This window comes from Cucurbita moschata, unplaced genomic scaffold (genome assembly GCF_002738365.1).
Source record: "Cucurbita moschata cultivar Rifu unplaced genomic scaffold, Cmos_1.0 Cmo_Scf00053, whole genome shotgun sequence".
In the NCBI taxonomy this organism is placed as follows: Eukaryota; Viridiplantae; Streptophyta; class Magnoliopsida; order Cucurbitales; family Cucurbitaceae; genus Cucurbita; species Cucurbita moschata.
Window position 1 is genome coordinate 445,287 of NW_019268569.1, and position 17,522 is coordinate 462,808.

General features: G+C 37.3%; 1 protein-coding gene across 2 annotated transcripts; it reads right to left on the bottom strand.

Annotated features, from left to right (window-relative positions):
* Positions 1-719: 719 nt before the first annotated feature.
* On the bottom strand, positions 720-9,516 carry LOC111436320. 2 transcript variants are annotated; one of them, XM_023074050.1, is made up of 9 exons: positions 8,447-9,516; positions 7,396-7,584; positions 6,296-6,388; positions 5,996-6,178; positions 5,808-5,910; positions 5,541-5,726; positions 2,311-4,745; positions 1,644-2,031; positions 720-1,557 (listed from the first exon to the last, which is right to left on the bottom strand). In XM_023074050.1, the coding sequence occupies exons 1-9, from the start codon at positions 8,678-8,680 to the stop codon at positions 1,532-1,534; spliced, it is 3,837 nt and encodes a 1,278-aa protein (XP_022929818.1). In that variant the 5' UTR covers positions 8,681-9,516; the 3' UTR covers positions 720-1,531. The 2 variants fall into 2 exon arrangements, with proteins under 2 accessions (XP_022929818.1, XP_022929817.1); XM_023074049.1 differs by having other exon boundaries at positions 720-2,031; positions 8,447-9,515.
* Positions 9,517-17,522: the final 8,006 nt, after the last annotated feature.

Here is a 17,522-nt window from a genome sequence, read left to right on the forward strand (position 1 = left end):
AACACTTGATTGAGATTCGAATCACTCCACAAGCAAGATTGATCATGTCGAGTTTGAATGATTCTACATGCAATCTAAACTACATAGAATTGCACAAATACTTAGCCATTGGCTAAAAAAGAGCACAAATGCTTCTTTTACTATATTTTCCAAGTCTAACAAATGCAACATGGCTTTATATAGCCGAAACTATTCAAGACATTCCAAGAGTTAACATTCATACTTAATGGACATAATTAACCATTATGTAATTGTAACTAACGTAAATAAAAAGTCTTAGAATACATTAATGAAATATGATAACTCTAAATTACTAAATTGTAATCTACCCAAAATTTATAACATAAAACTTCATTTTTCTTGAATGTGACATGAATTGAAATATCTTTTGATAATTTCAACAATATCATCTTCATATCTTCATTGAAGTATATTGTATAATTGATGTCTCTGTTTGCACCTGTGAGGAAGTGAGGAATGGTTTATGATCTCTCCTAACATGGCTTTGAATGAGAGATGTAAGAGGAAGTCCTTAACACTTTGGGTGATGTAGGAAGTCTTTAACGTTGGAGGTATAGAGATCAAAGCATAACAAAGCTAAAATAGAACCAAAATGAAATGTAAACATACCCTAACAAGTACACCTTACAAAACTCTCATAAGGTTCAAACTTCAAAATAATTGATTGTTGTAGAAAATAAATCCCTTAAAATTTCTGATTCTGAAAAAGCAGTCATTGCTATTCTGTGGAAGTCATAATATAATGTGCAGAAAGGAAGGAGTTTAGGAGTTTAGGAGTTGGTAAAATAAGAAACAAAAAGAGTATTACAAAGTAAAGTGAGACTCTAAATTGCATCCCTAATGTAAAGTGTTTTTGTGACCGAATTCCAAGGAAACAAATCGTGTTGGTAATGAGACATCAGGGGGAACACCCCAAATGATTTCTACTTTCTAACCTCATTAGTTATAAACGTATCTAAACCATAAAATGAGCCTCTTCTACTATTCGCCCGAGACCTACCAGACCTCGTTCGTTCGTTCCTTCACTGCCTCTTTCAGCCCCTTCCCGGGATGGATTTCACTCTTTAATATACATACAAACTGCTGCACACCATTGAGTTGTCCATGAGAACAGTTTTTGAACCACTGTATGACATAAGGATAAAAATGACCTTTCACACACCTCCTCCCTCCCTTGGTTCAATCAAAGTGGAATAGGAACATCACTCCCACCTCGACCAAAAACTTCCTCTCTGAAGAACAACAGTGCAAAGAGTTGCATATTGCTCATATAGGAGTTGAGTTAAAGGGTATGCTGCTACTAGAATCAAAGAATACAACCGACAGAACTCGACAGAACTCGACGGCCGTGATGTATCTTCTTTTTGGGTGATGCTTTCCTATCTTGGAAATAATTCAGTCGTGAAGGAAATTAAGCTAAGGTTACCTCTGAAGATGAGGTGAAGGAGGTTCTTCGAGAGGAGTACGTTGTTGATTTGAGCTAGAATGAAATCTTTGATCCTCAAATGCTCTACTCATTCTGCCTCCCTCGTTCATCTGCGGCGACACATCGTTTAGATTAGCAGAACCTACAGGTCCAAGAGATCCAAACTCGAGCTGTTCTGCAGGTGACCCATACCCACCATTATGATCCAACGGATAAAACATCACAATCGAGGGCATGGAAGGTCCATTAGAAGTCACCGCGCCTGGATTCATGCCCGGGAGCGGATACATGCCATAAGCCATACTAGTAGACCCACTTTGTGTGGAGTTTGAGTGGATCGGACCATTCTGGGATTGGTAAGGCATGGAGTCATGTCTATGTGAGCTCCATGCCCTTTCAGCTCGATTCTCACTTGCAGACAAGCGATCTAACCTGGAATTTGGCTTGTCGACTTGGCCACGCCGACCAGAACTTCGTGGTTTTGAATTGATGTTCCAGTTCCCATCTCTTTCACCATGACTATCACTTCTATCATAGCTGTAGTTCCCTCGCCTAGCATTCTGGCGTTCGCGCGGTGAAGCCTTCTAAAAAAACAGTAAAAGAAGCAAAGTAAAAATCTAGAGAAGGAAGAACAACATGCTAGGCACAACTCCATTCAAAAAGCAAGGAACCACCTTACCACTATTAACAATTGAACAGAAAACATACCTAGTGAAAAAAACTGTTTTGAAACAAGAATGCACAAATTTCCAATCACAGAAAATTAATAGAGCCAAATATTGGACAGATTGAGCATCTGTTTTCAAATAGTAGCTGAACCAAACAAATCATTAAATAAGTGGGAGTGAAGTGGGCTTTCTTACAGGATTTGGCAAGTACGTTCCAGTCCCGCTGCGATGTCTCGGCATTTCATCGATGTAATGCTGATATAAATTAGGCCTGTTAGAAACAGACTGGACAGGAGCAACAGGGAGTAAACGAGACCCATAACCCAGAGTAAATAAATTCATGTTGGCTGAAAGAGGTCTTCCGGGCCCATCCCACGGAAAACGACCCTGTAGGTAGACGGGGGCAACAGGTGAAGGATAAATCAGAGGTGATGGATGCCGAGAACTTTGGCAAAGCCGACCATATTGCAAATTTTGCCAGTGACTAGCAAAATCACTATTGAGAATGTCAAATTTAGATTGTGGAGGTTCAGTGACGGAAGACCCTTTCATAGGATTAGTGATGGTATAAACATCAGGCTTATTATGTCCTTCAGACAAATCGGTAGTCTGCGAAGAATCGACATTATCCAAGGAGTCCTCCTCGCTGAAATGACTCGTTGAAGCATCTGAAGTTCCTGCCTCTGATGGAAAATTATAAAATGGAAGCATTGTAACAAAGGGAACAGGTGGCCCTGTAGGATAAAATGCAAATGGAACCACCCCAGAATTATCAGCACCTCTTTGTCTAGAACCTGGGCCCATGAGTACTGGAGGAAGAGGTATTAATGGATCTGACCCAGCTGTATGGGGTGGTGGTTCAACCCCAGCAATTTGATGCCTTGTAGCATGAGGTCCAGCACTTATTTCGGCCAATTCAGTACCCATAGTAGGTAGGTGACTCCAATCTCTGCTACCTTCGTCGGTCACAGTAGATGAATGTTCAGAAACATTTTTGCCTTTCCCATAAGAGGATGGCAGGTCAAAGGTATTTGATTTCGATCCCTGTTTCTCCCTAGATGATTTTGAGGTTCTTGAAGGCAACTCATCCCAAGAACTCACTGTGGTAGTCTTGTTTCTTAGGCCACTAGTGTGTGAGACACCAGTAGAGGGCCTAAAGGATGATGGTCTATCGTCGTAACGTGCTTCATTCTCTCTGTCATCTTGATAAGCATTTGCATTCCCATCCTTCATTGCCACTCGATTTTCTTTGGCATGCTTTTTATGGGTAACAGTAGCACTGCCAGAGACGGGCATTCGGGATGAAGGAATAGTGTTAAAACCTCCAGAAGTCGACTGTTGCTTATCATCCGACTGAAGCCCTTCAAATCCCCCATTGTCATTATCAAACCCAACACTAGAATTCCTATCTTGCTCGTGCCAAAAGTCTTCATCCCCCTCTCTTGAATTCATTTCTAAAGAACTAAAATTTTCATTGCCCGACTCAATGCCATCTTCTGAACTTGTCGACAATCCCATGCCAGGGAAATAGGGAGTCAACGGAGAAGGAACAAATCCTTGTGGGAAATGCATATTTGTGCCCCAAGGAGTCTTAATCAAGGGAATGTTGGTGGGGACCATTCCTCCCAAGTTCCTTGGAGGATAGCCCATAGGGGCTAAAACAGAAGAAGGTAATGGAAGAGGTAGGTGAGCTGTCGTCATGTTCAGTGGCAGATGAACCTGTCCATTAAAATTATGGGCAGTAGATGATGCCATCAAGTTAACAAGATCTTGCTCCTCCTGATGCATCGCCAATGTCCCAGAAATAGAAGCAAAATCCTCACCAATAGCTTCGGGGCCAGACTCATCCTGGTGACTATTTGAACCACTGTTCGAATCACCAGTACCATCAATGCTCTGACGGGTTGGTATATGTCTAACAATTGAAGGATCGTCGGTTGACGATCTCAATTGGTTTTCCACATTATCAGATTCTAGGTTCTTCCTCCTGTTGGCCTCTGTTCTGTTAAAATGGACTTTTCCACTTTCAGGAACTCTGTTACGCCTTAATGGAGATGAAACTTCACTGTAGGTGTCAGTAAGCTCTGGGCTAGAACGTGTCCTTGCAAACAGAAACCTTCCCTGTAAATCATTCACATGGTTCTCGGGTTTAGAATATCTCTGACTCCTATCTACAAGGTTACCATGATAGTAGTTAGTTTCTTTCCTACTATGATCAGAGGACCTTGAGTTGTTTGAGCTGCCACAACTCCTTTGTGCTTGATTACGAGAAGTTGTAGAAGTGTCATTTCTAGATGCACTTTCCGAGGAAGTACCTTGAAGCGAGTTCACAAGGTGAGAGCCACGGGACCAAACATCTTGGGTTTCATGACCAGATGAATTCTCATTTCTTTTGCTGTTCGATTTATTTCTGAGATGCTCAGAACCATCTACATGCTGTGAATTAGATAATCGCAAGAACTTAGGGTCGGTCTTTGGAACATCAGGACGTTGACCACTGCCATGTCTCTCCCAAGTGTTCAAAAAAAACTGATTCAATTCTAAGAGGATATCATCTCTGGGGCACTCGAACAATCTTGCCAGTCTTTTAGCTCCAAATGCAAATGCACTGCGTATCCTGAAGAAGTTACCTGGGTAACACATGAAACACAATTGAAGCTGCTACCAACAACTACAGAAACAAAACAAGCAACAGAAGAACCAAGCATTTCATCAACAAACATGATGCACTTGAGCAAAAAACAAAAAAAAAAAGTTCTTCCATTAAAACTATTGCTTGTTCATTGAAAGGAAAGTTCTATGTTTACAATGGTTGCCGAACACACAAAAATGGCAACAATAAGTCAGGCCTACAATGGTGGGCGTTGGAGGAGAGGTAAACACAGAAATATATATATATATATGTATAGAATTCATGGTAGAGGACCGCATGCGTATATGAACGAGGGTGGTAAGAATGAGGGGGAATAGTATAGTGCTTGATTCACCTCAATCTTTCTAATTAACAGTAATCTCATCATTTGATACCTATCATAATATCAGCCCTTCTAACTTAAAATTAGAACAGATATAACACTCGTTCTAAAAGCCTCCAAGTCCCAAATGATTAACAAAACAGTAGAACCTAGTCAAGTCAAAATCAAACAAATTAAACACTAAAAATTTTGAGTATTGAGGTTCAGTCAGAGCCAACTCGCATCCTTCAATAGCAGTAAAGGCCAAATGCCCAAGCCTACGATTTTTATCCCCATCGTAATGCCCATAAATACCAACGAACTCATGCTCGGAACCTAGAAACTACTGCCCATAATAAAATTATTTTTTTCAATGGTACAACATTAACAGTTTAGTACAAGAAATAACTACTTCTACACTACTGAGAACAAATTGGTGCCAAAAGCTCAAAAATATTAAAATCTATATACCTTTACTTACACTACGCCCGAGGTTGTTGTTTACACGCAAAGGATCTATTACATTAAAATGCTTAGAAACAAAAGGCGGTCCCTGAAATTCTAGGCCCCCAGGAAAAACGGCATATACTGAACTGCATGCTTCAAGAAATAACTTGCTGAGAAGTAACTCACCACCATCCTTACACGGAGGTTCAGCTGTAAAAATCTCAAATGCATTAAAACAGTGGCTACTCCCCGACAAACAAGACGATTGATTTATCTTAGATTAAAATGTACCTGTCATATCTGGTAGGGAACTAATAGGTACAGGACCCCATAGGCTAACACAAAAATTATCCCAGTCAAACTTGCTAAAGAACTCTAAAAACCGATAAAGGACCTGTAGTGCAAAACAAACATTTTCATGTATTGGTTAATGGATAAAACAAAAAAAACAAATCAAAGAGATCAAAATTATGAATAACCTCAAGAGGCCCAGCGAAGGAATTGTTGAACACGTGAAATATGTAGAGGACCAAGGTTTCCAAGGCATAAGTAGATATAAGTCCATGGTGTGCACCCAATATTCGACTCTCATAATAACACCAGGCTTTGATCAATATAATACTGCGCTTGAATAAGTGGTCTTGGCTTATTAAATGATCAACCTACAAAATGAAAACAAATATATGACCAGTAGAAGATAATGATGATATGAGTATCATTCCAATACGTTATAGCTGTTGAAGGATTAAGGGCGGGGTTAGTAAGGAAGCACTGCTCACCTCCTCCAGAAAACAAAGGGTGCACAATCCCCCAAGCTGATCAAATGAGATGTCTACAACTATATTTTCCACCAGGCACTTAATTATCTTAACCTGCAAAAGGTACAGAAATAAAATAAGCATTAATATAACATTATAATTCACGTAAATATCATCCAGGGTTAAAAGTACATTGATAGTAGTAACAACATTACACATGAAAGCTAGCTAGTGAATAAATATTAGAAGCGTGCTACTTTAGAACTAATAGTTATACGAGATAGAGTAGAGCCTCAGATAACCAATAACCAATAGCTCAATGCATGTCCATAAATACCATCGTTGAACAAAACATGAAAGAAAAAATATATGCAAACACCCTCTTAACCCATGTTTATGAAGAAACCCAAACATGCTAGAACATCAACAGAACCATCAAACGCATCTGCTAAGTTATGAAATATGATAATTGAACATTTGATTGTTAATCAACATAAAGCCCTAAATATAGTTACATGGACCTCGACGTGAAATGTGAAGATTATGTAGTAATAAATAAATTTAAGAGACACTGAAAGAAACGAAACGAGAAAGAAGATTGATCCCCAAAAATATTAATGACCACTTATTGTCTAATAACTATTCTCTACTTATAAATCGTAACATTTTCTCCCACTTAGATTATTTCATCAGCAGAAGGGAGAAAACAAAATAGTGCAAAAATGTGTTTAGATGAGGGTAAGCACAAGTAAACTGCATGCTTGAACAAGCCCTCTCAAACAATCTTAACAGATCCTTTTTTTTTTTTTTCGGTAAGAAACAATTTCATTGACGTATGAAATTTACAAAAGAGATCATTGATTATGATAATTACAAAATTTGATATACCAACAAAGCATTACAAATTCTTTTAGCAAATATTACTTCTGAAAAACATGGTACCAAATAATATTTAAATAGTTTTGAAGGCTGAAAATACCTCATCGTGTTCTTAAACTACATGAATGCTCTCTGCTGTCTATGTAAAATCCAGTAGTAATAGAATAAATTTGGAAATCGACAAGAATTAGAATACTAACAAAATCCATAAGAGGTAAATACTTAAGTCAGAGGGGACCAACCTCAGCTTTAATGTATTGAACTTCTTTTACACGAAATTCAGCATTCTCATTCTTCTCCTCACTTTCAAGCATATCCCGAACCTGATGGGCCCACGTCTCCTTCAAACTATAATTCTTGCTAAATGCTGTTAAGTCAATGTCTCCATCAGGCAAATATGTTTTCAGGGGAACAGACCCAAAAGTGAACACCTGCACATTTTATTCATAATTTGAGCAAAAATAACAGATGAATGGAAAACATAAAATCGTGTAAACAATTTGCAACTGGCAATAACTGGGGAAACAAAGCCCATGTAAGTAATAACATAACAAAATGAAACCCAATTACTCATAAAATTTTTTATTAAATGAGGCATGAATTCAACAAGACCGGCTATGACACCCTCCAAGGTATGGATGATTGTATAAATTCTTCCCAATTGGGTTGAGTCAACAAAATAAGCGAGATCGTGGAAGCTCAATTATCCATTATCAAAGTTAAGTCCAGAATTTCCCATTATGCAAGTGAATCTGCTTTGGAACTTAAACATGGTAGCAAACCTCATTTTCTTTTCCTGAAATACAGAACGAAATTATTCGTTCGTTTCATCTTCTAAAGCAACTTTTTTATGGAGTAATGCTAAATTAGAGCACCAGATCATTTGACTTGAAGACTAAATTATAACCAAGATTAACCAAAAACAAGGCAACGTGGAACCATGATTGTTCATAACAGGGGAGGAACGGTTTAAATAATGTTAATGACAATATTAAGATCACATTACCTTCATGAGGACCCATATTACACAAACAAGGTATTGGTATCACCAGGCACAAACACACTATTTCAAAAATATAAGTAGACAACATGTTCCAGCACAAGGACTGGCTATCATTTAACAGCATAGGGATATTGACAAACAAAAATGCTATTAACAACTACTTATCACTCAACAACACACGTTCAAAAGAGTGTTGTGATGAGCTACAGTGCTTCTTAGCCATAAGAGATATATACACACATGTCCCTATAGCGAACAACAAAGTGTGGGGTGTTTAAATGCCATTGCACCTGGCAAGGAAAGCATTTCCTGATCAGCCGCTGCACATAGTCTGCAACAGCATTTCGCCGTTCTTCAGAGGGTGGATTGGGCTGAATGCAGTCGATAAGCTCGGCAGTTCGCTCCTCCGCCTTCGACCATCGCTGGGAATCAAGCACTCGCATGACACTAGCTGCCTCATCGGGCAAAAGACCGTTGGGCAATAGCCCACAAGGTGGCTGTGCCCACCCCTCATGTTCGCCCATGCAAGCCTAGACTTTCCACAACTCAATAAATTCTACAAGGATTAAACCCCCAGAAGAGAAGCAACTCAATCTCTTCCTCCTTTATCCAAAAACAAACCAAAGGAAAAAAACAGTAAAAGAGGGAAGAAGGCAACTAAAAAGAGATGGAAATTAGAGAATTTCCCCCCAAGCCTTTTGATAAGGCTATTCTCTTCTCAGTCAAAAAGGAAACTTCGAGTGGTGGAGAAACAATTTGTTCCCCAACGGATTCGTTCGCGTTTGAAGTCAAAAACTGCCAAATGCATAAGCAATCCTAACAAACAAACATATAACAGAGTGAAACAAAATATGAGGATTACCCAGTTGAGAAATCAAAAATCCCAGATGAAAAAGAGGGAAATCAAGAAGACACCCACCCAAATCTAATAATCCAAGGAGGATGGAAACCCTAAAGAGAGCAGAAAAGGAAACCCTAGAAGTAGTTTAGAGGAAATGAAAGCGAAAACACAAAAACTAATCCAATCCCAAAAATGTCTGAAGTGAGGGCGAAAAAGAAATGGAGGACAGAAGGGTTGGAGAGGAAAAGGAAGACGAAGAAGAAGAAGAAAGCATAAAAGTAGGAAGGGAAATGAATGCTGAAGAAGGGTGGTGGTAGATCAAATAAAAAAGAAGAAGGATTAAAAACAAAAAGGGTTTGTGAGAGAGGGGAAGAAAAGGAAGAGAATCAGAGATAGTGTTTTAGAGAATTGGAATAATATGGGATTTGAAAGAGAAGAGAAGAGACGAGAAGAGAGGAGGAGAGGAGAGGAGGCGATAGAGAACGGTTTTGACGTTGAAGCAAAGGATTTGATTGTAAACTTCTTCAGGTTTTTTCAAAAAAAAAACAAAAACAAAAACAAAATTATTTTTTTTCTCTGTTACAAAAAAAAATGGTATCACAGAAATCTGAGAGGTGGGAGAAATGGAAGATTATTTAAATTCAAATCTACCATTACCATACACTTCTCTGTTCTTCTTGGGACTTGCTTAATCCTAATGGACAAACAGCCCCTTCTTCCTAAATTAATCTTCACACATTTATTTCCTTCTCATTTGCTTAACTAAACTTTAATTAATGTTAATGTTAATAAAATTAAATGGATGAGCAGCCAAAAATAAATTGGTTTTAAAATTAAAATGATTCTGCATATTTCTAGTCTAACGTATTTAAATTATTTTCGCTACCTTATTATTCAAATTTATATTATAACCTACGGAATAAGAATATTATGAACCCATAAAAATTTGGAATTAGGATAAAATTAAAATTATATCTTCAATTCCAACCGACTCGATCAACCAGATTTGAATGTTTTTTATATGAAATTGTTACATCACACAGCACGTTAGGTTAGGTTAAGTTAAATTGGAGTGAAGAAATCTTTTAAACCAATCTAAAATTTTGGTTATTGGGCTCTTTTTTATTATTATTATTATTTAAAAATTTATATTTATTCATGATACAAGTTCTATTAACAACTAAAATCTCGTAAAACTCAATAATGTGGTAGGGTTGAGATGTAACTCTATTTTTTTGGACTCATCCAAATTTTCAAATTTTTAAAAATTAAATCTAATTCAAATTTTAAAAGAATTTAACCAATTCAAAAAGTTGAATTGAGGAGTCTGAATTAATCAAAATTATCAGATTATATCAATATCAATATCAATATCAATATCAAACTATGGTACTCGATTTCCAGCATGCAAACACGACTTCAAAAAAAAAAAAAAAGGGCTTTGAATAGCCTTTTAACCTAACCAAAGAAAAAAAATTCAAATAATTAAAACTTCTCAAAACAAGAGGAACGAGTAACGTGACATTTATGATTATAAATGAAATTAATATAAGTGAGCCCAAGTATAGCTTAAATGTTGAATTAATAGAAAATACTTAATGGTTATAAAATAAATTTAACTCTTAAGTTATAAAATGTTTAAAATGTAAGAAAAAATGATAATTCTTTTTCAAATCACATCACTAAGAACTAAAACTATATATTTCATTTTCATGTTGTTATGTGCTATAACAATTTGGTCTGCCCCTATTTCATGGTAGCAAAACAATGTGTAACAACAAAATAATAATAATAATAAATAAATTTAATTAATAATAATAATTGATCAATCTCTCCATCAAACTATCAAGCTACTCCTGTTTACCTACTCTCTATCATTAATTCCTCCAAATAAATAAATAAATAGTAATAATAATAAAAACCATAGAAAAAGTTTTCAAATTTTAAGTATATTTTACATGAAAGATAGAACATATCACCATATTTTACATTTTCTTTTTTATTTCATTGAAATTATATTAATTTTGCATTTAATTAGATTTGAGTTAGAAATTATTTGATAAAAAAAAAATTATAAGTTTCAAAAAAAATTACCGAAACAACTTAAGGTAATCACGTGAGTGATCTTACTGTTGAAAGTTAGATTACTGTATTATGTATGTTAGTGCATGCCTCGGGACTCCTGCATGCACCATAGTATTTTATGTTATTATGCTTGTATGCTTTATGTATTGAAACGTTATGTTATGTTATGTATGCATGTGATATCTGTTATATCATGTTATGACAAAAATAAAATGTTATGTCATGCCACATAAAGATTATGTAATAGATTATGTGATGTTCACCATGTGTACATAATGCATGTATGGAATATGTTATGGATGAAATGAGGAAAGGAATGATGTTAATGTTATGTTTTGAACGTAAATCATGGTGATTAATGCATGTATTTGTGTCATGTGCATTGGAACTTCTCCATTATGTTATGTTAGTACAGACACATACCTTCAATATTCATGTTCGTCATGATATCATGCGGGCCTTTCCTTTTTTGTGGCATCCAGTGACGCATAATGCGTTAAGCCCGATTATGCCAGGCCTAGGGAGTACGTGTACGAGCACGTCTGGTAGGTTCATGTGCGCATATTTGAGTTGTGTGTGGGGAAGTATCATGCATCCAACCCTGCTTAGAACTAGGAAGAATCCAAGGTCATGTGACACCTTTAAGATAGGTCCCAATCTTGTTATGTGTTGAATTGGTAAGCTCAATAGTAGAGTGACATTTTTCTTAAAATACTCAAGTCATGTGCTACTCTCATATTTTCAGGTAAAGGTAAAGCTCTTAGGCACGACAATGAATGCGGTAAAAATCATCGAAGTCAGGATAGATTTAGTAGTTAATATATATTTTTAATGCAATTTGTTTTATCTTTTAAAAACTCTATTAGGTTTAATTTCTTGTTTTGAATTGAATAAGTACGTTCATGGCTTTATTTGTAAAGTATTTATTATGAACTTCTGCATATGTGATTGAAACATGTATAATGTGATGTTACTAATTGTAACGATTCAAATTTTCCATTTTTACGTTATTTGGTTAAGATTTTATTTTTATTTTTATAAAGGACAAGATATTATGTTATGCATTTATCAAAAGGTGCAATTTTAAAAGTTATTAGAAATTGTAACGGTTTGGTTTCTGGAATAAAATCAAATCAAATAAAAATAGAAGATATTATGTTATGCATTTATTAAAAGGTGCAATTTTAAAAGTTATTAGAAATGGTAACTGTTTGGTTTCTGAAATAAAATAAAATCAAATAAAAATAGAATAAATAATTAAATATAATCTCCTCCAGATTTTCTGCTAGACTTTTATTATCTAATAGAAACATTTCTATTTCTCTGAGTTTCCTTATCCTAAAACCCTATAATGTAAATGTCATGTTATTTTTATATTCACATGCTATACCTTTTGCCTCCCTTGAAAACGATTTTCTCTCCAAACTTTCCTCCGGAACGTTGGGTTGCTCTCTGTAAGAATCGAGTAGAAGTAAGGCATTGATGTTGGGATCATTGTGTCAAAGAAGGTTGACCGTCGGAAATCGGTGTTGAAGACATTGTGGGATTGTCGGCGCGTTGCCGGAATCGGGGAGGCGGAAACTAGAGTTTTGTCACTTGTCGGGTAAGGAAGGCAAGGTTTTTGGAATAGGGTCGAGCCGTAGACGCACACCCAGCATCTCCGGCAGCTTCGCACGCGTACACAGTGCGGGTCGGCTCGCATGTGTACGAAATCGGCTCGGTTCCGTCAATTCCCGCAGCTCGACTTGTCGGCTTAGTTGGCCGGTTTGGCAACGAGGCTTAGCGGCAAGGTATCACTATAATATATCGATTCCAAGGTTTTCGGCCCTTTCGAAGCTGTTTCTGCCCTTAGTTTTACCATCGGAGGTCAATATGGTTCCTAAACGTTAAAGACAGCTTAGGTTGGGGGTTTATTTTGATAAATAGCATGAGGTTTAGCTAGGGTACCCTATGAAAGGTTCTAAATTCTTATGTGGTTATCATAGGGCGTATTTAACCTCTGGGACTAGCTCGTTGTGAGTGACTTCAATCAAGACCATCGAAGTAAGTGACCTTACTGTTGGAGTTAGCTTACTACGTGTTGTATGATGGTGCGTGCCATGTGGCCCCTGCATGCACCATATTTATGTGATATGATTATGTGATGTATAGAGTGTGTTGATTGTAGATTGTGTATGTTTATGTGATGTATGCATTGTGTTGACTGCTGACTGTTTATGTTATGTGAAGTTATGAATGAGATGTTAGTATTATATGCCATGAATATGTTGATTGATGTCATAGATATACGTAGAATTATCGAGTCATGTCATGAGATGTTTATGCAACTGGAATGTTTATGTAATACGCCATGTAATGTAAGTCATGTGAGATATCATGTGATGTAAGAAACGTAAATGCGATGTTAGCACTGCTTATGTAATGTCATGTTAGATATGTTAAGGGACCTCATGCATATATGTATGTCATGTGCATCGGGATTCTTCCCCTTTATGATACGAAAGAATGAAATACGATATTTATGTTCGCCATGATATCATGCGGGCCCTTTTCTGTTCTGTGGTGTCCGGTTACGTATAAGACGTTGTGCCCGACCAAGTCAGGCCCAAGGAGTATGTTTATGAGCCCGCCTGATGGGTTCATGTACACGTACATGGGCCATGTGTGAAGGAGTACCACACATCCAACCCTACCCGGAATAGAAAAGCGCCCAAGGCTATGAAAAGTTTATGAAAAGTTAGGTCCCGCTCATATGTTGCATGTGTTTGCATTCCTAACCCCAATAGTGGGGTGACTTACTGAATATTTCATAAAATACTCAAGCCACGTGCTACTTACATTTTTTCAGGTAAAAGCAAGGCGCCAATGTATGGTTGACGGCGGAGCTGAGGCCACCATGGAAGTTGGAGACGAGATATTTTTAGGAGTTTACTTTTATTAGGCTGTTTTAAGTTATACCATTGAGTATTGTTTTATTTGAATTTATTTTGAATTCAGTATTGAAGGTTTATTTTCGGAGTTTAGGTTTTGTTTCGGATTCATGAATATTTATGAAAGACTCTTCAAGATTATTTATGATGAGCTTCCGCTTAAGATAAGTATGCATGGGTGACGTCACTAATTAGGTTAAAGAAAATTAGGGGCGTTACACTAATTAGGTTAAGAAAATAATTATGACTCACTTAACATCGTCAGAACCACAGAAAATTATAAGCAACCCCGAGCGTAACCACGGTAAGGTCTTCATACTCATAAAGATCGGTATGACTCACTTGTCACTGTCGGAACTTGGAAAAAAGTTGGATGAAGCTCACATAGGCACGTACGACGGTAGAGAAGGCAAAGGAGGACAACAGTAAGATACCCTGGGGAACAGAGAGAAATGAAAGCTGAAATGTTTCGTCTGTCGGGTGAAGAAGAAAGGATCCATCGGATCTGGATCCGGGTCGACACGCTCCACAACCCAACAACCAACGACCCATAATCGTTTGCAGCCCATGAACCAATACCTCTACAACCTACATCCCTCAACCCACATCGCACGCCTGCAGCCCACTATTCGAATAGCCTCAGCCCAACATACAGCCTCGTCCCACTTGCAACGACCCAGTACCTGCAGCACCCCGACACCAACTCGCGACCCGCGCGCCTCGACCCGAATCGACCTGCTCACACGTCGGCGTGCCATTACGCCATATATTCAGATCTGCAGCAAAACAGCTCTCGGCTCAGACGGCTTAAACGGCTCGACTAGACTCGACAGCTTGGAAGGCAGCTTCTCGGCTCGGTAAAGGACAATTTAACCAATTTCTACCGTTTCGACCTTCCTGATTTTGACTCTAATTACGGTAACTAAGATCAATATGATGCCGTATTTCACAAATTCAAGTTAAATTTGGATTAGAATTTTGAAATACTAACGAAGCGAAATGGACGTCTTAATAGAAAACGACTTTTGGCGACATTTCAAGCAACTTCGAGGAACGGAAGATTAACTTACTCAAATTTAGAGGAATGCTGGCAGCCAACTAGGGGTGTACACCCAACCCAAAAACCTGAGAACCCAACTCGACCCAACCCGAAATATAAGGGTTGGGTTGGGTTGTGTTGGATTTCGGGTTTGGGTTGAGTCCATTTTGTTTAACCCGATCTGATTTTGGTTGGGTTCGGGTACCAAAAGAAAATGATTGGGTCAACCCGGCCCAACCCGAAAATATTAAAAAAAAAATAGAAATTAAAGCCCAAAGGCCCAAAGTCAAAGCCCAATCTACCGTTTGTCTAGTCTCTAACCAAAGCCCAAGCTCAAACCCAAACCTGACATTTCACAACTAATCGCTTGTGGATGTATATAATAAAATGATGTAAAATTAACAAGAATAAGTGCAAGTATATACTATCACAAGTAGTAAGTAATAAGTAAATTATCGATTCCACGGGGGAACCTATCTTTTTGGTTAATTTTACCACTGGAAATTAAGTGAGTTTTTGGGTAACATTCAAATGGGTGTGAGATTTTAACTATTTAAACAAAACTAAAACAGAGTGCCACTACTGTTTAAAAACATAAAATGATGAGAAAATCAACTAATGAGGAAGGTTTGGCTAAGAGAGATTAAATAGATAAGTCGTTGAATTTTGTGGTAGATTTTAGTTCCTTTTAATAGATTCTCAAGCCCACCTCCGAGGGTCATGAATGATGATTCTTTCCGTAATTGTTGTAATTTCTATTACCAAGCCTCTAGTAGAAGAATTATCCATAACCCTTCTGTTACCCTCAAGTCTCCTTGTTATGAAACTAGAAACTAGAGTATTAAAGAGGATTTCATTGCTCCCTCTCTTCTCCCGAATAAGAGAACAACTATGTATGTAAAGTAGGTAATTAAACATACATGTAAATCATTAACAACAACTCTTTAATAAACTAAAATCATACCGTCAACATACTTAAACTATATAAAACTCTCTTGCCTCCCCTATTAAGTTTAGCTCTCCATACAAACTGAATTAAACAGAGGAATCCGCATCTTCATCATGTAAAATTGATGGAATAAGGAAAGAGAATAAGGAAATAGAGAGTTATCCCGGTTTGTTGTCGTTCGTCAATGGAAGTTCCCTTGAGCTCTCACGTTCACCTCTTTGCCCTAATCAATCCTTGTTGGTCTCCTTTTCCTTCTGCTGTCAACAGCGGCTGGATTAGGGTTTTCTTCTTATTCTCTGGTTTCACAGTAGTTCACTGCAGCAGAGGTTGCTGCTGTGTAATTCGATTTTTCTCCCCAAAGTGTGGCTCTCCTCCTCTTGGTCTTTCTTTTCCTTTTATATTGAGCATGAGTTCTCCTTTAGGGCTGAAAAGGAATAAGTAGTCCACATAGGATGTTCCTTTTATATTTTTTTCGTGTTGGACCACAATAAACAATTTCATGCTCACTAAGTAGAATAAATGGGGCAATAAATGAGTAAATGGTGTATAAGAGTGCAATATTAACTACAAATAGAGAATTATCAACAACCCAATAATTACTTCAGTGAAAGAAATTTCTCTTTCCCTCTCTACTATGTGTTGAGTTCTTGACAGTAGCACTCTCCCTTTGCAAGAATGGCTGTTATTTTAAATTTTTACACAAATCCCATCAATTCCTCTCTGCAATTCATTTTATTCTACCATCCATTCCTCTACAATCATCTCCTCTCCTCTTCAATTCATTTCAATCCATTCCTCTGCCATTCATTTCAATCTATTCCTCTCTCTACGGCAATCCATTCCTCTCTCTACTGCAATCCATTCATTCATTTCTCTCCCAAACTCTCTACAATCCATTCATCCATTCCTCTCCCTACATCTCTGCTCTCAGCCTCTCCACAAAATACAAATCTCTCTCGATACTTAGTCTCTCACAAGGAATTTGATCTCAATAGCATTCTCTCACATTCTTTGTCTTGTTTCTTTCTCGCGCGCCGTCTTTCTCTCTTTAGTCTCCTAGAACGCTATAACGAGTAAGCTTTTTCTCTTTTTGTTATATCCCCTTGCAAAAGCTGATTGTATATTTTAACCTTGATGCATTCTATGATAATTGTTCATATAGTTAAATGTTTGAATCATAATAGTTCTATTTTACTTTTTATAGATGGAAAAGAATAGTGCAACGGTATGTGCAAGTAGCTCTAGTAATTATAATGCATCGAAACCACCATTGGCTACTCAAACTAAATTTAAGAAGAAGAAACCCAGTAAATCAACCGTGTGGGATCACTTTACAAGATTAGAGAACAATAATAAGAGGTGCAAGTGTAACTATTGTTCTAAGGAGTATGCTTGTGATACTAATTCTTGTGGAACTAGCACGTTATGGACGCACTTAAAAAATCAGTGTAGGAAGTACACATATAAGGTGGTGGACAAAGGACAAACCACTCTAAGTTTTCAACGTTCAATAGATGGAAAG

Bases quoted from the DNA above. Each gene is read 5' to 3' on its own strand.
- LOC111436320 (XM_023074049.1), bottom strand. From the start codon at position 8,680: ATGGGCGAACATGAGGGGTGGGCACAGCCACCTTGTGGGCTATTGCCC. The intron at 7,585-8,446 runs GTGCAATGGCAT...TAAAATGTGCAG, and splicing joins GGAAATGCTTTCCTTGCCAG to GTGTTCACTTTTGGGTCTGT. The intron at 5,727-5,807 runs GTACATTTTAAT...AGATTTTTACAG, and splicing joins TTCCCTACCAGATATGACAG to CTGAACCTCCGTGTAAGGAT.